We start from the raw sequence: 25,804 nt of genomic DNA on the forward strand, positions 1-25,804 counted from the left end.
TTGTAAATTAATTTGGACTAAATTTTAATGTGATATTTCACAAACTTGTGTGAGAGTAAATGATGAAAAATATTTGAGATAATGCTAAAGTATGCTAAATTTAGATTACTGAAAGTTATATAGCTCTGTTGAAGGTAAAAGACTTAGCTCTTGGTCCTTTGAACCATTAAATTTAGTCAGTGTGTTGTACACAACATGTTGTGTACTAAGTGTTTTCTAAAGGCACCATGTCACTTTTAACAGTTTAAATATATGCTAATGTTAGAGCCACATTTTTTTTTGGCCATTGTGTATTTCCCTTCCATTTCAGGATCTTGAATCTCCGGTTTTGCTGCTGTTTCAAGACATCTGCTGAATGATAACACTGAAATAACCCTTACAGCGGGATGGGATGAAGCCCCATCTCCAGTAGTGTGACAAACACCACTAATGCCTACAGGAGAAAAGTGTCCATCGAGGGTGAAATGCAGAGATGCATTAAAATATCAAACTTTAAAACAAAAATGACAGTTGTAGCTGTTTAATTCCTTTGCTTAGAAAGACTAATGCAATGTCTAAGGAAGTAATCTCTAAATAAGTTAGGAGATGAGATCTTTGAAAGGAGGAAAAACAAAGGCATAGACCTATTGGGAAATTTTGAGGAGACTGTCAAGAGCAGTAGAGAACAGAGAATGGTTAGCATTGGAAAGGACCTTAAGATCATCTAGTTCCAACCGCCTGCCATGGGCAGGAACACCTCACCCTACACCAAGACTCTGCCCAACCTGGCCTTGAAAACTGCCAGGGATGGAGCATGTACTATTTCTTTGGGCCACCTGTTCTAGCGCCTCACCACTCTCATAGTAAAGAACTTCTTCCTTATATCTAACCTGAAAGCTAATGTATTGTTAAATGCCTCCGAGAGTGTGTTCTCGGTGTTCTGTATCTTAGTGTAGTGAAGACCAAACTTCATTGAGTGGACACTTGGCATTATCCTATTTGAACCCAAAGGTTTCCTCTGGCCTAAGTGCCTCGTTGAATGACTGTCACAATGTGTCAATTGCCCTTACTCGGAAGTACTCAGCGTAAAAGCATGTGCTGGTAAAGGATGGAGCACAAAGAGAGCATCACCTATGCGGCAGTTAGCTGGTGGATTCATTAGTGCGAAACCAAACGAGTTGTGGCAGCGGGAGCTGGGTGATGGGCAAGGGGAGCGGGGAGGCGGTGGTGTGTGCGGGGCTGATCAGCAGCAACGCGGGGCTGACTCCGGGGCAGCGGGAGATGCAGAGACGGGCCAGGTGCTCTATAATGCAGGTGTAGAGTGGGTGATGGAACGGCCGGGGTGCGCAGGCAGAGCCAACTTCTACAGAGCGTTTTCGTGATGTTTGGCTGGAGTCTGCAGCTTTCTAGGGCTGATTTTAGTGTGGAAGCCGCTGCTCCACATTGATTCTCCTGAGCCCCAGGGCAGGGATTTCTGATTGACAGCCCTTGCATCAAGGGAAAGGAGATTACCCTGGGGTTTCCCGGGCTAGCAGCCTTTCGCTGGGGCTGATAACGTGGGAGGTGTGCTCGAGTTTGCCGCTTCTGCCCCAGCCCTGGCGTGTTCGCTGCTCCCCCAGATCCGCACCCCCTTCCCGGCTGCCGGGCTCTGACTCACCCGCTGGTGCCCGTGGAAGCAGAACATGGGGGGCGGGAGGGGGGAGCGAGACTTCAAAATACCCGCGCCTGGTCTCAGTTTGACGAGGCGCCATTGAGCTTCGCCCCGGCGGGGCCGGGGGCGGTGGAACGGAGCGGTGCCGTGCGGTGCGGTGCGGAGCGGAGCGGAGTGCGGGCAGCTCCCTCCCCTTTCCCCGCGGCAGCCGGCGGGTGGACCCGCCGCTCTTCCAGGACCGGCGCTGCCAGTCCCCGCCGCTTCCCGGCGCTGGGAGAAGCGCGGGGCTCCGAGGCTGCCGTCCTGGAGACCTGAGGCGGCGGCGGAATCGCGGTTGCCCTTTGAAAGGGGAAAAAAAAAAAAAAAAAAAAAGGAAGGGAAAAGCGATGAAGACGCTGCAATGCCTCCTGCCAAAAGTCAAGAGCATATCGCAGTCGCAGTGGCTCTGCTAAAACTTGATCATGCGGGATTTCAAACGATAAAGAGCTGCCGGGCTTGCGTGCACTGCGGTGGGAACAAGTTGCAGGATGAAATCCAGGCGTTAAGGGACCTGTTTTCCACTTCGTTGTTTGCAAAGGAATCTACTGAAATGACTTTGAGGATCTTTAAACTGGAGCTATGTGGAGGGCGAATGCAGTAAGTACCGCCCGGCTCCGCACCGGCTGCTGAGGTGCCGCGCCGCGTTCCACGCCGGGGTCCCGGGCAGGGAACGCTGGTTGCCTTTGAACCGGGGTCGCTTGAAGAAGTATCTTTGTGCATGTTTACTGGATATAGAGACTGAAAAATCAAAAAGCGAGCGTCTTGTGGCGGGAGCTGCTGGAGTAGGGCTCCCCGGGTTTACTGCTGCTAAATTGAGAATTAATCTGGTCCGTTACAGGATCGAAAAGAGCTTTACCCCTCACGGGTCTAGCTGCTCTGTGCTTGGGTTGAACCTGTCGAGAAAACTCCTGCCCTTGATCGTGTGAATTAGCCCGCTTCTAGCTGCCCTTTCCAGGCTGGGTGCCTCTTCCGTTAGAGCTCAGAGCCGTGCGTTTCTCCTGGGAGCAGACGGGCAGTTGGGAGCCCAGGACTTCCAAGGGGAGGGCGGGAGCCGCTTCCAGGACAGCTGCGGGCTCATGGGCGCTGCTGTTGGGAAAGAGCTTGCATTAATTTCCAACCGTGTGTGTGTGTAGGGGGCCAGGACACTTTTGAGTCTAGTCACTTTATTTCCGTTCGCACTCCACATGAGATTGAACTATATTTTCCCCTGTCAAATCACAACCTGACTAACGGTTTTCCACCGTCTCCTCTCTCCCTGTCCCTTCCCGTCCCCTGCCCCAGCCCCCCTTTGCCTGCGTCCCTCTCCTCCTAGCTGCCCTCCCGCGCTATCATGTCGCTCGCAGGCTGCGGCGGAAACTACGCGTGCGGCCAACGGCGTGGAGGCCGCCCCTGAGCCCGGGCACGGAGGGGCGCGACATGCCCGCGGCCGCGGCATGCCCTGCACCAGCACCACTGGCACCACCAGCACCGGCTCCACCGGTACCACCGGCACCCGCCGCCGCTCCGTCTTCTGAGGCGCTGGGTACGTGGAAAGACACCCCCGCGGCCGCCAGGGGGCGCCATAGGGCCGCGGAGGGCTCTCCGGGAGCTCTCTCTCGGCGGGGTGGGAGATGACGGGGGAAGAGCCGTGGCCGGGGCGGGCAAAGGGGGTTTGTGTGTGTGTGCGTTGTTTGTTATTGTAATTACTATTTCTCGGGTTCGGCAGGAAGCTGAAGAGGCTTCGTGCTGCGGCCACTCGGATGTGCTTTTTTTCTTACCGCTTTCCGAGCATCTCTGGTGCTGTGGCGGCGGGAGCCTCGCCCGCAGTGCAATGGCATGGGAAGCACAGCAGCACTGATGTACAGTTAAATGGGCTCTCAAGTGTTCATCTCCTCTTCTGCCCGAAAAGGAGGTGATGTCACAGCGAGCCCTTGTCTTGGTGTGTTTTTCTACAGCAGAGGATCCTGATTGATGGTGGAGAAAGGGCTGGCGGGATGAGAGGGAGAGCTGGGAGCTTCCCCCGACTGGGCATTCCTGCTAGGGTTTGCTGCGTGATGCCTTGCAACAAGCTCGGCTTTCGTGGCACAGGGACTCCCTTCTTGTAGGTAGTAGAGAGCCAGTTGTGGGGGTGGAAATCCCCCAGGGCGCAGACACTGAGGGAGATCTTGCTGCGTCAGACCTGCTCTCTCTCTTCTCCGTCCTTCAGATAGTTCAGATAGCCACATCAGTCCTGTGGCTCATCTCCCTCCCCATCCTACTCTGTCTATATTCACTCCCCTACAGAAATTCCATGAAGATGTGAAGTAAACCAATGCAGTGATGCTCATTTGTGGAACACCCTCTCCTTCAGCACCAGTGAACAACTTTGTGTCTGAGATCAGCAGTTCTGAGATAGATTCTCAAGTGAATACCACGTAAGAAGAGAGAGAATAATTCAGATAGAATATTGTGATTCTGAATCTGTTCCAGAAATGCAGTAGACTCTGCTTCAGCAGCAGCTGTCTAGAAGAGATCTTCAGAAATGAAACCACATGGTTCTGGGATGCTGAGAAATGTGTGGAGTATATGGACTGGGGTTTCCACCAGACCTCTGGCTTGCTTCTCTCATCTTGAGCTAAAACACCTCTTCCTTTTAGACTGTAACTAAATTTTAACTAGACATTCAGGACACAGGAAAACAGATTTCTGTGTGTTACCTGTTTTAGTACGGCAAGGTTAAAGAGAAGGATGATAATGTCTTTTTTTAATGATGTCAGTCATCATAATTCTGTTGACCATCCAGGAAGAATTTTAATGGGCTTTTCCTCTGAATTTGTGCTACAGTTTTTGCATTGCTTGTGGGAGACCACTTATAACACTGCCACTGGCAAGCCAGCTTCTTGTGGGGATGTAAGAGGCTTGATTTGAAACTCAGGTGAAGAATGCGTTATAAAAAGCTGCTGAAGTTTGCATTGTGTCCAGAAGCTTTCTGTCTAAACCCGCCATTGGAGATACACATGTAACTGTGTGTTTTTTTCTCTCTGCTGTTTTTCTCATACAATGTGGTCGCTTTTACAGGGGATCAAGCTGGCAAAGATGAGGAAAATTGGCTGTGCTCTCCTGGTACTCCAAGCTCTTCTGGCGCCTTTGGATCTTGTTCGTGGAGCGGAGAAAAGTTATCCTGTCCTGAACATTGCAGTGATTCTGGGAAGGACCAAGTCTATCACAGAGAGAGATATCAGAGCTCTCTGGACCAGGGAAATGTCAGCAGACCTGACTGTTGATATCAATGTGGTGACCCTTCTGGTGGACCAGACTGACCCTAAGAGCATCATAACACACATTTGCGACTTGATGTCAGGCACCAAGATCCATGGAGTGGTTTTTGGAGATGATACTGATCAGGAGGCAGTAGCTCAGATTTTGGATTTTATTTCTTCTCAGACTTCTATTCCAATTCTTGGAATTCATGGCGGGGCATCCATGATAATGGCAGATAAGGTAGGAAAAATTATTTAATGCTTTTTCTAGTCTAATGTACTTCACTGTATTGGTCTTTATCATGAATATTCACTTCAAGCAGTTCAAAAGGATGCTTCTAATTGTCTTTCTGTGCTTTAAAAAAGAAAATATATTCAGAGCAGTGTCCTCATTAATCATTCCTCAGATATTCTGAAGTATTTTGGTGCTCATGACTGAAAGTCAACTTTCTGTGCACTGTAAAAGCAGTCCTAATGAAATTTACTCTCCAGCACACAGAATGCTGGTCAGTTTAGCAATTTTACCAGCAAATATGACATATATCTGTAAAAACAACCCTAAAATGGTAGGTCCATAAAATGATTTTAAGGATAAGATGTAAAATTTTAAGCAGATATTCTGTGGTACTTCTGAGAAATAGCAAGCAATAGACCTGAATATGTTTGAGGAAAACACCACTAATAGGGCAGTCATATTAAGCTGGACTTTTGTGACCCACTACAGTCTATAAATTAAGCAGTCTTGCAAACTTGAACCAGCTCTAGTATTCCATATATTTATTAAATTAGACTTTTGCTAACCAGATGCTTCTCATTTCCTGCTATAGCTCATGAAATTCCACAGCGGGGTTGTCTGAACTCTGGGGATAACTCCAAATGGTTTTGTTGTAAAACATCTCTATGAAGTCTGTTGTGAGACTCTGGAATGACAAAAGTGACCCGTACCCAGCTCATGTTCCTTAATACTGTAGCAGTTTTTAACCCCCCTTGCTGGCACTGCAGAATGGATCTTGTAAAGTGATCTCTGTCCTTTCAGAAACGGGTGCTTAGCACTGTGCAGAACTAAGCTGCTTGCCATGGGCTGCCGCTTGGCTTGAAAGTCCAAGAGGAGCTCCCACTGTGGCGTGGGAGAGGAGAGCTGAAGAGGGAGTTCATGTGTGGGAAGAAATTTAGTGGCTTTCCAGGACACAAAGCTTTTCTATGTTAATTGTAACTTATTGCCTGATATTTCAGGGTTTCTTGTTCGTTAAATGCTGCTATTCCTTATAAGTGGCTTCTGAATAGTACTTGAATAGTAAAGAGCTCTCTCGCTAAAAGCAAAGTGGTCCAGATATGCTGTTTTGTAACTTGAGGGGGAAAAAGAAGCAGGGAAGATGCAATGATTAGTTACAGTTGAGGAATCTGCTTTGAACTTTTGAAGCTTTTTACCTCTGGGAAGGACTTTTTCCACTGGGATAAAAGATCTGTTTCCCAGTATTTTTAATGGCCTTCCTTTAAAACTTATGTCATACAAGGGGAAGACAAGTGCTGAATTACAGCCAAGATTTTTTAACAATAGCCTTGACATCTTGATTTATATAGAAAGATCATTACAGACAGTGCTACTCTATCAAATGTAATTGCAGTGACAAAGTTAGAGGCAGTTATTTCATGTGCTTTTAAATTACTTTATGAATTTAACCATATTTATAAAGCTGGCTTTATGTATATTTAGGAATTCTATTTCACTCAACTTTCTATGCAGTATTGGAACATCTGAAGGTACCAGCCAGTGCTCAATGCTGAAACACTGGCAGAAATCCTTACAGAATTGACTTCACACTCGGTAGCAGATGCAGGATGTTACTGATATGGATCTATTTTTTACTTTTATGTAGGAGCCTCTAGAAAATGAGATAGATTGTATTTTTGTTGTCTCAGTAAGTTAATGCCATTTTTGTTGTTTGCTAACATTGTCATTAGTATCCCAATGTCTTTGATTTTAGGGGTCATCACAGTCTGCTAATAAAACATTTTTATGCTAAAACTTGGCTTCGAAGATTTCCACTTATGAAATCAAAATTGTTCTGTGTGTTAAGACAATCTAATAGAGCTATCTTCAGTAGCTTAAATTGGCTGAAGGAATTGTTTGGACTAAAATTGACTTAATTTTTACCTTGGATTTTGCAATATGCAGTGTCTTGCAGCTGGGTTTAGAACATTGCAGTAATGAGACTTGTACATGTTACTGAATTAACAATTCATTTAGGAGTGAATTCCTGGGAGTCAAAGGTGGAATTCACAGTGCTGTCATCAAGGCAAGGGAGGAAGGCTGAGGCAGAAGCACTGCAAATACACAGCGTGTCTTCCAAGGAGTGTCAGGATTTTAGCTGAAACACATGGCTGTTGGCTAGATTGTGAAGTTGATCACTGTTTAAAATCTTCTGTCTCAATGTCATACACTGAGATGGGTGGACATGCAAAAAAATACCTGGTCCCAGTCCTGCTTGTGGATGTAGTTCTCTGTCACTCTAATAAGGCCATTTCATTTATGTCCTTATTGTGTGGCTCTAACGGGTGTTTTTCTTCTCTGTGGCATTATGCTGGTACTGTGCTTTAGATGACTTTTACTTCAAAGTGTGTGTATAGTACCTGCTTGTTTGTAGACTACCAAGCATGGCTAACATAAAGGTGGCACAATAGTTCAGGACTTCTGTGCCAAGTGGTTGTTATTTGATGCTCAGCTGTCCTAAACATGAACTAAACTAAAGGCATAGGAATGAGAAGTCATCTGTAATGCTCTCTAAGGCTGAAGACTTCAGTGGAATGACTCAGATTAGATAAAGTTACCATATTCTTTATGGGTAATAACTACTGTGTGAATCTCACATGAAGAGCCATCTCTTTAAACAACAAAAAAATTGTTCTAAGTTTCTAAATAGGAGCTATGCCCTCATTTGGAGGATGCAGTGATTAATGCAGGACATGCAGCTTTTGAAGTAATTCCTGTGAAAACAGCAATGAACAGCCTGTAATTCAGACTGCCTCCCATACCCCAGCTGGCTGCACTCTCCTTCAGTTTGGTTAAGGTTTGCCTGCACCACCTGAGGAGATATGTTGCTTGATACAGCCTGTGAAAATTGATGGGCATGTGAAACCAACCAAACTGGAATGTTTTCTGAACCTAGTTGATCTGCCTTCACCTGACATCTGCTGTCAAAACCCTATCAATGAGCCAATGTGTATGCTACCCACCTCATCCTAATCCCACCTGTGCTGCAGAGATCCCCTCTGGACAAGGCCACTGACTCTGCCTCCAGCTGATCTTATCGCCTGCTGTTGGCAGGATCTCACCTGCCAATGAACAGCTTCTTGACTTTGGTTCCTGGTGCTGCCAGACTTAAAACATATTCAGATGTGGAATAGCCTACTGAAACAAGATGAGAACTTGTCTGGGGCACCTGTGCCAACCTGCTGTGCATCAGTATCCTTGGAAGATGCTGAGAACAGACTAGCTGTTTATTCAGCTTGTATCTGCTGATGTTTGAGTGATCTCAGGCCAAACATTACTTAGGAACTGTTTCCTGACTTGAGCGTTTGGTTTCAAACTTAGTGATGTTTGTTTCGCCACATGCTATCATAATAATGGTAGTATTTGTGACACCTTTCTAAAATAGAACTTCATGATTTAGTTCTGTGACAATAATAGAAGATTTGCTTCCTTCACAAGTGGTGAAGAAGCCTTTGAACCATACTGCTTTTGCATAGTGCAAAATGTATTTTTTCTATTTTTTCATTAGAAGTCTTTCTGAAAGACATAACTTGAAGCCTTAGATTGTCATGGAAGTATGGACAGTTATAATACATAGCCAAGCAGCATTAAGGGTAAGGGTCGTTTTCCAGAAGGGCTATTACAAAGCGGTTCTTCTTGAAACAGCTCTGGAAATGTTATGTAAAACAAATCTTTGCTTTTCAAAAAGATAAGTACTATATATGGTTAAATTATCTTTCTTCATTATTCTTTCTGCTGCTAACATTGAAAATAAACAATTGTTCATTATAAAATCTCCTTGGCATGTACCATTACCTTCAGCTTTCCTTTTTTACCTCCAGCTTTCCTTTTTTACCTCCATCCTCCTCCAAAATTATAAAGATAGAATCACAGAGCAATTGAGGTTTGAAGGACACACTGGAGGTTGTCTAACCCAACCCTAGCTCAATGATGAGCTAACATCAAAATCAGATCAGATTGTCCAGTCAAGTTTTTGACATGCCTATGGCTGTAGAAACCACAGGTTCTTTGGACAATCTGTTCCAGTACTTAACCTTTCCTTACATCTCAATAGAATCTCCCTCTATATTAAAGGAGGGAATGGGTGCTTCTGCTGGTGCAGCATGGTTGGGCTTCACCACCGGGAGGGTGCACTGCTGGCTCATGTTCAGCTCATCCACCAGCCCCCTGTGGCCTGTAGTGCTGCTGGGAGATCTATTAACAACACATCGACCTGTCAATAAGTAGTGCGTGAAACTGTACTTATAAGTCGTGGTAGGTGTTTTTTAGGTGTTTTACTGAGATACTTGCAGATGTCTGCATTATCTGTCATTATCAGCTCGTTATAAACACAGCTGGAATTACACTGTTTAGTCCTTATTCCTGAGACACAAAAACCATACTTGTGAAAAGCAGAGCTCTGAGACCAGCCTTGTAACTGTGCCCAGAGTACCCTCAGACTACACTCCCTTATCCATACGTGGCTTTGTATGCTGCTCTTAAGGCTTCTCTACACATCTTAGAACTTCATTGCCATGGCATTGGCATTGCCATTGCTGTGTCCTCATAATGCAGTAATCTACACTTAACATTCGTACTGTGCATAAGAGGGCTTCTATTTTTCTGCTTTAAAAATTGTTGTGGTGCATGGGGGGGTTGGGTTTGTTGTGGTTTTGTTTTGTTTTTTTTTGTTGTAGATAATACTTAATGGAGTGCACTCATCAATTGCATGTCTTCCATATGCATTCTGTAGGTGTCCATCCAGTTCATCTAGCTGGCTTGTAAAAGCAGTCCTGTGTGTTTACAGAAAAGGTGAAACACAAATTTTGTAACTTTTTATTTCTGCCCTTACTGATAACTGATATCAGTACATGTATGGCGCTGTACTCCTGCCTTCAGCTGGTACTGCAAAAGAGAGGACAATTGAACTGTAGTTTAATAAATGCTTTAGTGCACAAATACCTGTATTCATGGAATTGGAGTTTCAGGTCTCGATATAATAGCTTGCACTATTCCATTAGACACAGTACTTCCAGCTTCTTCCACTTTTAAAGAAGCAGTTGAATATATCTGGCTGTCCCTCTGGCGGTACTAATGCTGCTATGGGAAGCGTAACTTTCAGTTATTCTCATTTGTATTTTGAACTGCAATAAAAATGTAGCATTGACCTTCTCCTACAAATCTGTGTTTACTTGGCCACCCCTATCCATAAAAGTCAATTTCTATGTATTTTAAGAATACAGTTGTCTTGCACATCCATGAAGATTTTTAGAACTAGGCTTGTAACCTGTGTTCGTACCTTTGACGCATATGTGCCGTAATGACTGCTATGAAATGCCTACAAACATACTTGGAATCAGTCTTGCTGAGGCAAATGAAGTGAGCGGGTGCAAGTTCTTGTGCTTTTCTTCCCCATGTGCCCATGCTCTGGGAGCGTGAGGTGCTGAGGATAGAGTGTGATGGTTTACATTAATGCCTGCACTGCTGTCGCTGTGAGAAAGGCAAGCTCCAGCTTTGAGAGCTGTTGTGAGCTGTGTCTCAGAACTTGGAGGAGCACTGTGTTAATGACATGAACCTTGCTCTCTTGCTCCCACTCTTTTCTAAAGGATTTTATTAGCTATTTCAGAGGCGATTGTATTATTCCTCATTCTTTTGTCAACAAGGAAGTTTCCCTCTTAACTTAGCAAAGTAGGCATGAAGGATTTTCTGGAATACTGTGAGAGCAGACTTGAACAGTGGCTCTTGTGGAGTTAAGGGTGGGATGTTTGGTTTAATTTTCCTAAGCAGAAGGAAGATACTTTTGAAGAGGTTGGGAATTTCTGTTACTAATAAGCAAATTATAGGGAATGTAAATCTTCTCCAGTTGACTTGATTGTTGGTGTAACTCAAGTGTAGGTAAGCTCTTATTTATTTTAGCTTGCTTGATTTGACACAGTTGTAGCTGAGTTCAGGTTGGAGGGCTCTTAAGAGAGAGGGGTGTTTACCTTCACTTGGATCTAATAATTTGCAGTAAGAGCAATATATTTTAATCTCAGAAGTTTTGTTTTATTTTCCTTCAAAGTGTCTGTTCTTACAGTTACTGAAAACAGAAATCTAGAAATGTCTTTACTTCAAGACATTTTAAAACTGGTGGTTTGTCTTAGACCGTGTAATCTCTCCAAACTATTGCCTGCATATAGGTAATTATAACACAGCAAACTCCTGAGCTGTAAAAGTAGGACACAAGACCTTCAGCATTATTTTCTGCTTGCAGACATTCCTGGTGATGTCTTTGGAATTTTTTTCCCGAAGAAATTTCCTAAATGTAAAATCCAAAATCACTTCCTTTAAGCTGCAAAGTAATAATATACTATTGTAAAGCACCTAAGACATTTCTGGCAACCAGAATATATCCAGAGACCATACCTGAATGCAGTGAACAGAACAGAAGGGCCTTGATATCATGTCAAACACAGTTTTTGTGTTTCATCTATTAATATTTTTGAGAGGATATTTAGCTTATTTGAATAGACTGTTTAATAGTGTGTTTTATTTGCTACTTATTTGAACTAACAATTTTATTTAATAATAATTTAATTTGAAGAATCTCTTTGTATTTGGGCTTCTTTGAAAGATACGTGGCATAGATCTGCCTACATCAGTGTTGGTACAAAGAGCCTTCTATAGGTGAACAGAGAAAATTTCAGTCTACAGGCTTTGGTATTTGTTAGAAATCCATGGTCATCTGGGCCAGCTTTGCTTGTATTCTTTTCTTCCCCTCCTCCCCCTTCCTCTTCCTCTTCTGCCTCCCCTCTTTTCCTGGAGTTACGAAGTTGTACGGATTTTACTGAAGGAGCCTAGCCTGGACTGTCTTCACACCATCTGTCACCATATTGTTTGTTTAAATCCTTGAGATATTTTCCTCTGTGCTTCACAGAAATAAATAAAACTGTAGCAGCATCATTGGCTATTTATATTAGATTTAGACTTAATGTCCTCAGGAGAAAAACCCTGTGCTTGCAAATGAGGTCCTAGAGGCACTGTTTTTAAAACTGGACATGGTTGAATTCTTAGTGCATTGCTCCAGTTCTACTTCATGTTCACCCTTCAACCAAGAGCCCCTCTGGCTTCTCAAGATGGAGACCTAGGAAAGTGTGTCAGGGCGCTCCTAATCCCATACTGCTTGGTTATCCTTGGGTCTCCCCAGTGTTGCTAGGAGAAGGTTTTGTGCTCTTGTGTAAATGCAGAGCAGCTAGCAAGTGTTTCTTTTTGAGTATTTTCATTCAAAGAAGCTATGCTAGAAGGACCTGGGTGCTGTATATTCCTTTGTCCTGATACTTGATATATTGGGTCAGGGAAAAGTTAAGACTTACAGGCTCTGCGTGAAACCAGAACTCGTTAGAAGGGGGCAATATTTCTGAGAGAAATTAAAACGTGTAGAAGAAATGTAATATAAAAGCTGAACACCAACAGGAAAATCCGCTTGTTTCCTCATAGGCAAATGTGATGTTCCAAGTTGCAGGTGGTGATTAGTTGGTGTCCAGCAGCTGTAAGCTTGTGGTATGCCATTGATGTTGTCTCACCTTTTCCAGCAGCAATTTCTCTTTTACCTTCCATACACACAGACCTTAAGTGATCAAAAAGCCTGAGTGAGTGGAAGGAGAAGTAGGTCCCAGGTGTAAAAGTTCTCTCTTATTTAGGGAAGACTAAGATTCCTCTGGATTAAGGTCTGTGCTTCCTGGGACTTGGGCATGAGGGATACATTGCTGCATGCTGTGGTAGGCTCAGGACTACACAGGATTCCCTGATCAAACTTTGATTTAAACCTCTTGAAAAAGAAACAGTTTCTAGCCCAAATTTGTGGCTAAGGTTTTGCTTGAATACAGACTCTTAAGCTTCAAATGCAGATTAAAGAAATAATTCATAAATGTATATATCTGGACAGTAATTGTGTAATCTGTTCCTACTCCTTCTGTTCTCAACAGCCACAAAGACTGAACTAAAATTGATCTAGGAAATACAGCACCATATCTGAGGTCATAATCTGGTCCTAAACTTCTGGAGCACGGGCAACAGTGAAACAACTCCATCTGATTGTACATGTACGGAACAGAGAATGCTTAGCAAGATTAACCTGTATTTGGGCAGGGCAAATTCAAGCAAAAGTGCAGTCCCTTTTGGCTCTAATATACTAAGAAGCACATTGGAGGGCTGTGGACGAGATTGCATTAAAACACTGTAGTATTCTGCATTCAGCTCCAAAATCACTTCAGTTTCTTTTGGAAGTCTTCTTTTGTTTCCCATTTAGTCATGACCAGGTCTGAGAAAACTAGGCCTGTGTTTCTGGTATACATACAGATTCTTCACTCTGCTTTCTTCCAGATTCCCTGGCTGAAGGTGGAGAGGAAAGGTGAGAGAAAGAAAAATATTAAAAACAGGAAGATAACAACCTTTTATTAATTACATTGATTAACTTACTTTTCAGGAGGGATCCTACAAGTAATAGTGGTTAAGTGTCTTGAATTGGCTGATAAGAGTGTAATTTCCCAGTAGGATCATGTACACCTATTTTTAAGTAGCTTGGATAAAGTAGATATTTTTTTTTTGAGATAGGGGTATTTCAACTTTAAAACTATGTATCCCTTAATGTACACTTTAAGTAAGCTCTCCTGGGGAGATGCTTCGTTACCAGGTGACTCTTCAGTCAGTGGTTCAGGCTTTCAATCTCCATCTTAGGTTTGGGAAAGTAATTTCCTTTTAGGCTTTTAATGAGGGTCAGCTGGGCTGTTTCCTTGTTACAAGTTACCTGCTGTGACATTACGGAACACGGATGCTGGTCTTGCTCCATGGCCTCTCCTTGGTGTGTAGAACTATTTATAGCCTGCCTTTTGTGCATCTCTGAGCAAGAGATTCCTATAAATGTACTTCATTCAAGGGATTGCTGGGTGGGAAGCTGCTTATCTTGTCCTTTTCTTGACAGACAGGGTTTTTTTTTTTGTGTCCTAACTTTTGGTTCAAGATTGCTGACTGTAATTTTGTTGATACAAAGTTTTGTCTATTTGTGCTGACCAGTTTGCCTCTCCATGTGACTACAATTACCAGTAGGGCTGCTTTGTTTTCACTACATTGATTTTGTGTCTAATGGAAACACACTGCATATGAAAGAACAGGGATTTTATAGTCACCTTCCAGATCAACACAATTTACAATACAATTAGGAATGACAGTTGCAATTCAATAAATAGAAAATAGAATTAAAATAGAATTAAGGTAATCTGTTCTAAGTGTGCGACATTCCTGTAATGAATTGCTTTTAGGAGTTACAGAAACATGTAATTAGGAGGCAGATTCCATGTTATTTTTGTGTGTGTGTGGCTAAGTAAGAGTTCTGAGTAAATTGTGTTAACAGAGATATCAGAGCTATCTATTTGGGGTAAGGCTTGTGAATTCATCATAAGAAAACAGATGCAAAATCTCTGGAAAGTGTCTGCATTCTAGTCAAGCATCATTTAAGATGGTCTGGTTTATTTTCAGTAGTCACATTGTAGTAAATGAACATGTTCCCTTTGACCTGTTTGCTATGCCCTTCTCTCTTCTTCCTTCAGGTGCATTTTAACTATTATCATAGAATCATAGAATGGTTTGGGTTAGAAAGGACCTTAAGATCATCCAGTTCCAACACCCCTGCCATGGGCAGAGATGCCTCATCCTAGACCATGTCACCCAGGGCTCTGTCCAGCCTGGCCTTGAACGTTGCCAGAGATGATGCATTGACTACTTCTTTGGCCAATCTGTTCCAGTGCCTCACCACCCTCACAGTAAAGAATTTCTTCCTTATATGTAACCTGAACTTCCCTTGTTTCACTTTAAACCCATTCCCCCTTGTCCTACTGCTACAGTCCCTGATGACCAGTCCCTCTGTGGCATCCTTGTGGGCCCCTTTTAGGTACTGGAAGGTTGCTATGAGGTTGTTCTGGGTTCCGTCTCCGTGCAGCTTCTCCAAGTTGAACAGGTTTTTATCTGCAAAAAGGCTGAAATCGCCTGTTGTGGAATCTGGTTTCCAATGAAATATGCCGTGGATGACTCCAGTGCTTAGCATGCAAAATATTAATCTCTATCACTGAACTATGTAACAGAAATGGGTACAGAACTTGTAAAAAGGAACATTTGCTTCCTTTGCTTGCTCTTAGACTATTTTCTCTTACCCATCCATTCTGTATGCCAGTCTCTTTCCATCAAATGATGTCTTCATCTGCATCCCATCTAATCCTATTCTGCTTTATACTTGGCTGTAAACCTATTGTTAGAGTTAGGGTGGGGGGTTATTTTCCATGCATTGCCTTAGTTAACTTCTAGCAGAAGCAAGGTTGTCTGGGAGAGAATATACCCTCAGCTTAAAACTGTGTTCTTTAATGCCAGGAGTACTGGGACTCTGGCAGTGTACACAAAGCACAGGTGACAATTGTGTTAAATACCTCAGCAAATAAAAATTCTCTGGAATCCCAAGAAAGTAAAAACTGTTATGACTTTAAGCTGAACCTGTTTCTATTCAATAAGCAGAATATAGCGAAAGGATGAGAAACTAAACCACAGCGATGATGATGGAGAGCTGAGGTGGAGATAAATCTGCAATAGAACTATTGATGAAAGTGATGTATTTGTGAAGAAAGAAGTATGAAAAAAAACAAAGTATTCAAATCTCCTCAGGGTTCCTGGCCTTCGGATTTTGGACAATTCTTCTCCTGTCCCAAGTGTTCCTTCTGCACTCATTGACTGGATTTATGTGCTCATATAGGGGGATATTTGCTTTTTCCTGGTGCAATGTACGGTCTCTGGGCTGCAGTTAAGTATCTGGAAGTGGGTGAACTGGAGTCTGCAAATGTCATTTAAGATTTCCCTACTGCTTTTGTTTTTTCCTGTAGTATAATCTGTGGGACAGGGTCAGTCTATACAACCGTCACTTTATTTTGCTTTGAACTTGTCTGGCTAAATGATTGCCTTCTGTGTAAACATCCATTTGCATAGAAGATGGAAAGATATTTCAATAATTCCCTGATTTGTAATAATATATGTACTTTTGTTTATGTGTATGTTCACTCTGTTCTGGTGCTTTGGGGGGTGCCTACACACAACTTGGGTTGTGAGGAAGTGTCATTTGAAAGTATATTTATGATTCCTTTTTATAATTGATTTTCAATTCAGTCTGAATTTCAGGTCTCTCATCAGGGGCTTCAGAATGCTTGGGGACAGGGCAGACTGACAGTTAAAATACATGAAAATAAATTGCTTTCCACAATGTTAGGTGGCTGATTCTACAGCGTCCCCTGTATGTGAATGTGTTTTGCTGTCACTTTAAAATATTATTCTGAGGCTCCTGTTTACTGGCACTTAAATTGTAGTTTTGTGTACAGAACAAAGTTCTGGATTGTGAACTGCAAAAATGCTGATGTTGTCTGAATGACTGGGTGTATCATGAGGTTGAGAACGAGCAATGTCTTCAGAGAATAAGCAGAGTAAGGTGTCAGACAAGGACAGTTTCAGTTCTTTGCAGAGTAAGCTCACTTGTGGAAGGAAAAATACAAGTTTACATGATCCCCCTCCTAGGCTGGATAAAGTTAGCAAATGATCTCCATAGCTGATTCTAGATACCACTATCTGAGCTGAATTAGAAAATCTGTTTTAATAACAGCTTTTAACTGGGTCAGACATGCAGATGAAACCTTGAAGTGACCTGGTAAGACAAAAATCTAATTACCAAAATAAAGTTTAAATAGAATATCAGGTTTAACTTAAGTGAAACCTGGCAGCGTGTCAACAACATATTTCACCAGTAAGCCATTTGAAAGAGAGCACCCCAAATACCATTACAGCCCTTTATGTACCTTATTTTCCTTCTTAACAGGCATTCTAGTGTTGTATTTAGAAAAAAAAACCCAACATATTCACCCTCCCTTAGCTTCTTTATAAATCATGCATTTACAATAAGCCTGGCTCCCTATTGAGCTGGTTTAATCACTTGTTTTTTCATCTGCAGTGAACCAGTTATCAAGGTTTGAAGTTACTTTGCCTGAGCAAAACCTTCCAGCTCTGGAGCAGCAAAGATTATAGAAACATGCTTATGCAGTAGCTTGAAACTTCTGGCTCTTTTGGCATGAATGCTACAGCTCAATATTTGCTTCTAATATTCTATTACTACAGACCTTAAATATTTGTTACTGAAAGTTTTACTGCCACTTTGATTTTGCCTTGCATGGTAACTGGGCACGATGTGATGTGTTATGCAAGTGCACAGACATGGCATTGGTAGGCTCAAGGGGAGCATTGGCTTTCTGCGTCTTGAAGTGATCTCATACAGAACTTCATCAAGCAAACAACCAGAAATTTCAGGCTTGCCATAAATTGTCTGTAGACATGTCTGAAGACTTGAAGCAGCAAACACAGACTATTCGTTAGATTTTTGGACTGAATCCAGCCTGATTTGTGCAGGCTTTAATCAAATGATGAAGGTTCAGGTGAAATGGCTCTTGGGAGTGTGGTATCGTCTTCATTTTTAAAATCTTCTATGTTGACATGTGTACTCTCTCAGCTTGCTAAAAATAAAAACATTCCCTGCCCAATACAGATAAACAGAGATGAGTTAAATGTTTTATATCTAATGGGTATGTCATGTTTTTGAGTACAGTAACAAATACAAAGTAGTTAAAATTTCCACTAGGGTGTTTGTGAGAATCTGCTTCATAAAATTGACATATAAGTAGTTGTCTTTTTGTCTATGGTCTTCCTAACTGGAGTCTGCCTTATTCAGGGCATTCCAGTCCAGTGGCTGTCATTGTTGTTGCGGAGAAAGGTTGATTTTATTTCTTTTTCTTTTCTTAACAAAATTGCTATCTGAAAACCAGTGACTGGAATTTGTTCCAAATGAATTTCCTGTTGAGAGAAGGGCTATGAGTTTAGTCTCCAAACAATGATTCTTCCTTATAATATCTGTCAGTAGAAATGTACTGCTTTGATTTTCTCAGAAGCTATTTCAGATCTTAATTTTGGGCTTAATTGAATCCTCACCACAAGCAAATCTAATTCTGGCATACTATTTCAATTGCACAGATTTTCTTTCTAACTAAGGATTGAAAGGATTAACCCAGATTTTAGCAGTTCCCTCCATGACTGGGTGGATAGGATTAAGGTCTCTGTCCTGCTCATTCTGGCTTTTTAGTCCAGTTTTTGAATATTAGTTATGTCTGTTGACTAGGACTAGATTATTTTTTTGAGAATAAGAATAAAAGACAGTATGTTGAATTCACTGGAGTGCATTTTATTTCAATTTAAAAAACATTTTGCCTGTTTACAGAACTGTAATTTACAGTTTAACATATTCTAGATTAATTTTGTAATTTTCCATAGATTTATCAGCTTTGAGACATTGTAAAAATAAGTATTTTGGAAAAAATTAAAGGAATAAACCAAGAATGGCATTCAGTTTACTAGGACCACATTGTAACCTTGGACCACCTTGCTAAGAACTGGTTGCATGCAGTAAACATTTTTGGGCCTGCCAGCAGAAGCTGTTCCTGTATTTTTTCTCTTAGTATTGCTATTATAAATAGAGACAATTTCACTCCACTATGCAGGAAATGGAGGAACTTCTGGAATATTGTCTGCAATTAAACTCCCACATTCTAAAAAGTCCTGGCTAATCTTGTAAGGGGTTTGTAATCTTGTAAGGTGACTGGGGAATGGAAAGTCTCATGTGCAGGAGATTAGGTGAGTCTGGTTTGTTTCTAGTAAAAATGAGCCTGGGAGCAGGATATGGCACCTGGATACAGAGTGAAGAAAAGCTGATTAAGCAGCATCAAGTGAATGAAGAGGACTGAAACTAAGGTGGGCATTTGGGTGGGAAATTGGAAGTAGTAAATAGTATTTAGAAGGGAATTTAAGAAGCTCAGGAATGGCAGAAGCCAGCTAGTATTACCATGGAAACTGGTCAATAAATGAAGAGATGAGGACCTGCATCATGAAGTTCTTTCTAATCCTACATTCTTCTTTACATTTTAAAAGAACTTGAGATAACCATACAATACCATAGTAAGATTGTCTCCAAATCTAACCAGGCTTCTGTGAACACTGCATTGGTGAATATGACATGGGATGAATTGAAGCCTGATGTACAGCTGACCAGAAAGTCAAAGACTGTCCTTCTCAGCCTTGCAAAGACTGACTGGCCTTCAGGTCCTGGTAAAAACATAGCTTTGTGAGTTCTGTGGTCTAATCTCCCTACAGTCTGTACGTGATGTTGCTTGCATGTCAGGCCTGCTAAGCAGTGGTTTGCGTTACATACATTTGTGGGCAGTCTGGGTTGTAGTTGCAGCTGGACACTCAAAACACTATTTTTTAACGACTGTGCTGGACATTCATTGTTATTCTGTGAATTGAACCAGAAGTGGGACCAGCATGAAAAAAAATCTGATGTTCTGCTGGATGGCAGTGTGTACATAACTGTAAAAATCAGATCCCCATTGTGTTTTCTTCCAGTAACTGAGTGGCCTTGGTTTTCTTTGGAAACCCAAGCCATTAGTACCCTGTTTCCATCAATATGTCCCCCAGGAGACTTTTAATTTTGCCAATCATAAACTATTCTTGTTTTTCATGTTCTTGCAGATTACCAGGTTTAACAAGTTACTCACTCCTATACAATTGCTTCTGCTTATTATCAGTAACTGTGATAATTTCTTTCAAAGATTTTAATTTTATGACCTCCAAATACCAGAAAGGTTTAAAACTTCTTAATGCTCAAATACGTGTTTTCAGGTTGAGATCTGTGGTGGTATTTCTGTCTCTGTAAATAATCAGGAGTTCTAGACAAACCAACTGCCTTTGGCACAGAGAATTGACTTGCTGAATGTGCTGACTCATTTGAATTTCATTCATGGAGCAAAATCCATTAGCTATTTCTTGTGGTCTGGACAAAGGGTTTCTGATGAGAGCCATGACACACAGAGGATGTGCCATGAGCTAATCTCTACATAGCAAATATGGAGAGGTAATGATAATGTGATTATTGTAAGTAACTAAGTCAAAGAAGTAGGAATTGCTGTATAAGTGCAATTTATTTATATTTTTTTTTTAGTGAGGGAGAAAAGCTGATGGAATGGTGTATGTGAAGAGATGCAGAAAAGCATGTCTGAGGAAGGAAATACTTAAAGAAATCCAGATCTTCCTGTATTTTAGGCACTTTGTCATTTCGTTTCAGGGTGCTGGTTCTAGTCCTTTGTCTTGACACACTTTGTTGGTGTTGCTTCCTTCCTGAGACTGTACCTTGAGCAAACTATTTCCGTTCAGGTGGAAAGCCAACCATGAAAGGTAGGATAGGTTGCTCTAGGGTGTGGTCCTTGCAGATGATGCGTGCATAGCAGATCTGCTCCCACAGGCATGAAGGGGAGCACAGCCCAGGACCTGGAAGCCAGCGTCTGCCCTGTGGCTCAGTTGCAGCAGGAATGCAGATGGTGACACTTCCATATGTGGTTGCCTTAAGCTGTGAGAAAGAATGTCAAAGACGCAATGAAACATAGAATGAGATCTGGAGGTATTGATAAATAGCCTTTTAAACTCTGAAAATATCTCCTGGCTGTTTCCCCTGGGCTGCTGTGGTTTTCTCCATAGCTGTCTTGAGGAACTGATGATTTTGGGTGTCTCCTCACAGAGCTTGCACAGTTGGCAGGGCTCCTCAGAGACAACATACTTCATCAGGCCTTGTTGAGCAATTGGAATTGAGTGTTCCTATTACTGAGAATTTTATTTCATCATTGAATAGCTCTTTTAAAAGGCTGCAGAAGGTAATGCATTTCAGAAACTGTAACTTTCATGTAGATTCAAGCTGGATAAGGATGAGAGAGGCTCTGCTGCAAGGGCAGGACATGATATACATATCACAGAATCACAGAATCAGAGAGTCCTAAGGGTTGGAAGGGACCTCAAAAGATCATCTAGTCCAACCCTCCTGCAAGAGCAGGGTAACCTAGAGTACATCACACAGGAACTTGTCCAGGTGGGCCTTGAATATCTCCAAAGTAGGAGACTCCACAACCCCCCTGGGCAACCTGTTCCAGTGCTCTGTCACTCTCACAGTAAAGAAATTTTTCCTGATGTTCACATGGAACCTCCTATGCTCCAGTTTACACCCATTGCCCCTTGTCCTGTCACTGGACATCACTGAAAAAAACCTAGCTCCATCATCCTGACACTCACCCTTTACATATTTGTAAACACTGATGAGGTCACCCCTCAGTCTCCTCTTCTCCAAGCTAAAGAGACCCAGCTCCCTCAGCCTCTCCTCATACCAGAGATGTTCCACTCCCTTAATCATCTTTGTAGCTCTGCGCTGGACTCTTTCAAGCAATTCCCTGTCCTTCTTGAACTGTGGGGCCCAGAACTGGACACAATATTCCAGATGTGGCCTCACCAAGGCAGAGTAGAGGGGGAGGAGGACCTCTCTTGACCTACTAACCACACCCTTTCTAATGCACCCTAGGATGCCATTGGCCTTCTTGGCCACAAGGGCACATTGTTGGCTCATGGTCATCCTCCTATCCACCAGGACCCCCAGGTCCCTTTCCCCTTCACTACTGTCCAGCAGGTCAGCCCCCAACCTGTACTGGTACATGGGGCTGTTCTTCCCCAGATGCAAGACTCTACACTTGCCCTTGTTGAATTTCATCAAGTTCCTCTGCGCCCAACTCTCCAGCCTGTCCAGGTCTCGCTGAATGGCAACACAACCCCCTGGTGTGTCAGCCACTCCTCCCAGTTTAGTATCATCAGCAAACTTGCTGAGGGTACATTCAGTTCCCTCATCCAGGTCGTTGATGAAAATATTAAACAGCACTGGTCCCAGCACCGACCCCTGACGGACTCCACTAGTCACAGACCTCCAGCTAGATTCTGCCCCATTGACCACAACTCCCTGCCTTCTTCCTTCCACCCAGTTCTCGATCCACCTCACTACCTGATCATCAAGCCCACACTTCCTTAGCTTATCTATGAGGATGCTGTGGGAGACAGTATCAAATGCCTTACTGAAATCAAGAAAAAACACATCTACCGCTCTACCATCATCCATCCACCTAGTTACTTGCTCATAGAAGGCTATAAGATTGGTCAAACATGACTTCCTCTTGGTAAAGCAATGTTGGCTGCTCTTAATGACCCCCTCATCCTTGATATGCCTAGAGATGGTGTCAAGAATAAGTTGTTCCATCACCTTTCCAGGGATGGAGGTAAGGCTGACTGGTCTATAATTACCCAGGCCCTCCTTCTTGCCCTTCTTATAGACCGGCGTGACATTTGCCATCCTCCAATCCTCAGGCACCTCACCTGTTTCCCACGACTTACCAAAGATGATGGAGGGTGGCTCAGCAATGACCTCCGCCAGCTCCCTCAGCACCCACGGGTGTATTCCATTCGAACCCATCGATTTATAGATGTCCAGATTACTTAACTGATCCCTAACCCAATCCTCATCTACCAAAACAAACTCCTCCTTTATCCTGACTGCTTCCAGGGCTATAGAAATCTGGGTCCCCCGGGGAGAGTCTTCAGGAGTAAAGACAGAGGCAAAGAAGGCATTCAACACCTCTGCCTTCTTTATATCCTCTGTCTACATACATATGCAGCAGAGCATTAGCAAAGGAAGGCTAAAAACATTAGTTATACTGCATTATGCGCCATTCTGCGTGGCTGCATTTAAAGAACCAAAATGGTGTTCCTGCAGGAATGGAATGTTCTTCCTAAAATACTGTAATGAAATGGCTGAAGTCCTTACTGATAATTTACTGTGGTTGGAGGGGAAGGTTAAAGTGATACGCTAATGAATGCTATATATGGTCAGCAGCACATGGTTAGTACTGTTTACAGGTAATTTTTTGCACCAAAAGATGCTGAACAGCAAATTGAATAAAATTCTGTTTCGAACTGACCAAGCCTATTCCTTCCCTGAAGCAATTCAGACTTCTTCCAGGCTTCATTAATACCGGAATTATCATAATCTGTTTAGCTCTTACAGCTGTTTCATTTTCAGGGACCTGCAGAAGCCAATTACTTTATGGTTAAGTGCTTATTAATGAAAATACCTGGCCATGTGGAAAGAAAAGGACAGGACAGGTGTAATAAAAGTGTTTCAGAATGTTTAAGGCACTTGTAGCTGTGCTTTGCAGAGGAAAGAAGAAAAAAGTCAGAGCGGCATTGTCGTGGTTTAAACCCAGTCAGGTAACTCGTTCGCTCACTTCCCCCCCCTTTCTTGCCCTCCCCCTGCTCTCGGAGGGACGGAGAGGAGAATCAAAAAGAATGCGACTCCCACGGGTTGAGATAAGAACAGTTTAGTAACTAAGGTATAACACAAATCACTACTGCTACCACCAATGATAATAATGATAGAGGAAATAAGGGAAGAGAATACATCATCTCACCACCAGCCGACCGATAACTCGCCCCCCCCAGCCCGACCAAGCTCTGACCGATACCTCCTCCAACCCTGCCGTCTCCCAGCCCTTCCGGCTCACTCCCAGTTACATCCTGGGCATGATGTGCTGTGGTATGGAATACCTCTTTGGTCAGTTTGGGTCAGGTGTCCTGTCTCTGCTTCCTCCTGGCTCCCCCTCCTCCCTGGCAGAGCATGAGGCTCACAAAGTCCTTGGCCAAACCAAAATATCCTTGTTATCAGCTCTGTTCCCGAGCTGAAAGTCAAAACACTGCACTGCACCAGCTACCAAGAAGGGGAAAAATGACTGCTACTGCTGAACCCAGGACAGGCATCCTTAATTTTAGTGGTGTTTTGTTGTTTGTGTGATGAGCCTTGATTTCTTGCAGTGGGGTTGAGGTAAAAAGAAGACATCTCAGTTTGAAAAAGAAAACAGATGTGTGCACTGTTTGTACTCATGTAATTAAATAAGGCAATATGAAGTGCTGGAAAAAGCGTAGCTTTGGGAATTCCTTGTCTAGGCACAAGTTCAGGGGTTTCTTTTGGAAGTACATGCCTTAATCTCTGAGTTGGCAACCCCACTATCACTATCATTTCTGTTTTCACTGACTTACTGAACAGATGAGAGCATGTATGTGGATCCATGAAACAACACTGTGTTACTGGCACAGCCCGGACTCCAGGAATCTACCTTCGTGTGCATCAGCAAAGCCAGTTCCAGGGTTTCATTTCCTGACTCTGCAGGGTGGTTTGTATCTTTCTGTTTGGGGCACTTGTGTTATAATAGGTCTAACCCCCCCAAAAGCATCTGCTGCATGAACTTGAGCCCCCCATGTGGTTTGCCTCATAAATGTAGTCCTAATGGCATGGTAGTAATTATTTGTGTAATGTTATAATTTCCCTGATTCTTATGAACATGCAATTGGGAATGCCTTCACCATTATTTTTTTTTTTTACCTTGTCTCTTTTATCAAGTGAAATTTAGGGTCTTGATTAAGAGGATCACTATATGCTTTCAGCTTTGTTCTTCCTATCAATTGTCTTGATTCCCTTCTTCCTCCCTCATGCCACCACTGTCTTTGGGTCCTAGACACTTCTGCTGCAGATACACAGACAGCTTTGGAAAGGTATTTTGAGTTTAACTTGTCTTTTACATTTCTTTGCTCCTTTGCTGCATCTGATCTACTCTGACTGGCACATGGAAGCCCTCAGGGCCCCAGCTGAGCTGCCTGTCTGCCTCTACTAAAAGTGAGAGCTGACCTCCTGCCTCAGTTTTGTTGGAAATGCCTTGGAATGGCTGTTGTACTTTGTGTGTTGTATTGGACAGAAAATCTGTGGAATTCACCACATGCTTTTTCTGAAGTGAAGATCAACATGCTGCAAAGAGAGCAAATCACTTATCGAGTGAGTCAGCAAAGGAACCGTCTAGTCCCTGTTGTTCAAGTAGCACTTTGGGGAAAACAACCAAGCCATGCATTCCTAGTTTCTGATTTTAGTCAAAGGAAAACATGAACTCAAAATCAGACCTCAATTTCAAACTTGAGTGTTCCTAGACTAAACATTTAAGTTTATAAGTACCAAAGTGCCTGAATAGACATGTAGGAATCATGTACTTTCCCACTTCAGCGCTTACTGTTCTGACTTTTTCTGTTTTCTGTAAGGTACTCCAGTGAGCGCAGTCTCTATTGATCCCACCAGATAGATGAAAATCTGTATTTTCCTCTCACATTTAGAATACCCGCCATGTTGATTAAAATTCTGCTGGTCTGTTTCTCTTTGGTGCCTTGATGAAGTTTTGAGTGATGAACTAAGAACTGTCTGCCTCTGCAAAAAAAGCATAAGGTAAATAAGATGGCAATCCCAACTGACAAGTGTCCTAATAGGATACTGGGCCTGAATATTAATTTTGCATTGCCAAGTATTTCCATTAGACACATAATCTGCTAACTGTTCAAGTAACCTGTTTCTCATATCTGAAAAATCAGTGTGGTAACAAGTACCTATGAAGTATCATAATGAAATATATATCGTGTTTGGGCCTTTTATTGTGGACAATATAGCTTTTGATTCCTGGAAAAGATAAACAAAACGACAAACCAAATCAGTGTTTATTTCTCCTTAGTTTAATGTAATATTTATGTGGTTGCTTGTGCATTAAGAGGAAACCTAGAAAACGTATTTTTACATACCTTGCTGGAATAGATCAATTGAGCTAGAGAGAT

At 42.6% G+C, this 25,804-nt stretch overlaps 1 protein-coding gene across 4 annotated transcripts in view; it reads left to right on the forward strand.

Annotated features, from left to right (window-relative positions):
• Positions 1–1,275: 1,275 nt before the first annotated feature.
• GRIN2A (glutamate ionotropic receptor NMDA type subunit 2A) overlaps positions 1,276–25,804 on the forward strand; it is a 184,533-nt gene continuing 160,004 nt past the window's right edge. For 3 of the 4 annotated variants that reach the window (XM_062639387.1, XM_062639388.1, XM_062639385.1), the window contains exon 1: positions 3,658–5,128. In XM_062639387.1, the coding sequence (XP_062495371.1) occupies positions 4,688–5,128 (441 nt within the window). In that variant the 5' untranslated portion in view covers positions 3,658–4,687. Of the gene's footprint in view, positions 2,267–2,950; positions 3,192–3,657; positions 5,129–25,804 lie in introns of those variants that run through there. The other variant, XM_062639386.1, reaches the window with a different exon arrangement.

Source organism: Pezoporus occidentalis, unplaced genomic scaffold (genome assembly GCF_034315485.1).
Source record: "Pezoporus occidentalis ecotype Australia unplaced genomic scaffold, CSIRO_AGI_Poc_V1 ctg60, whole genome shotgun sequence".
Taxonomy (NCBI): Eukaryota; Metazoa; Chordata; class Aves; order Psittaciformes; family Psittacidae; genus Pezoporus; species Pezoporus occidentalis.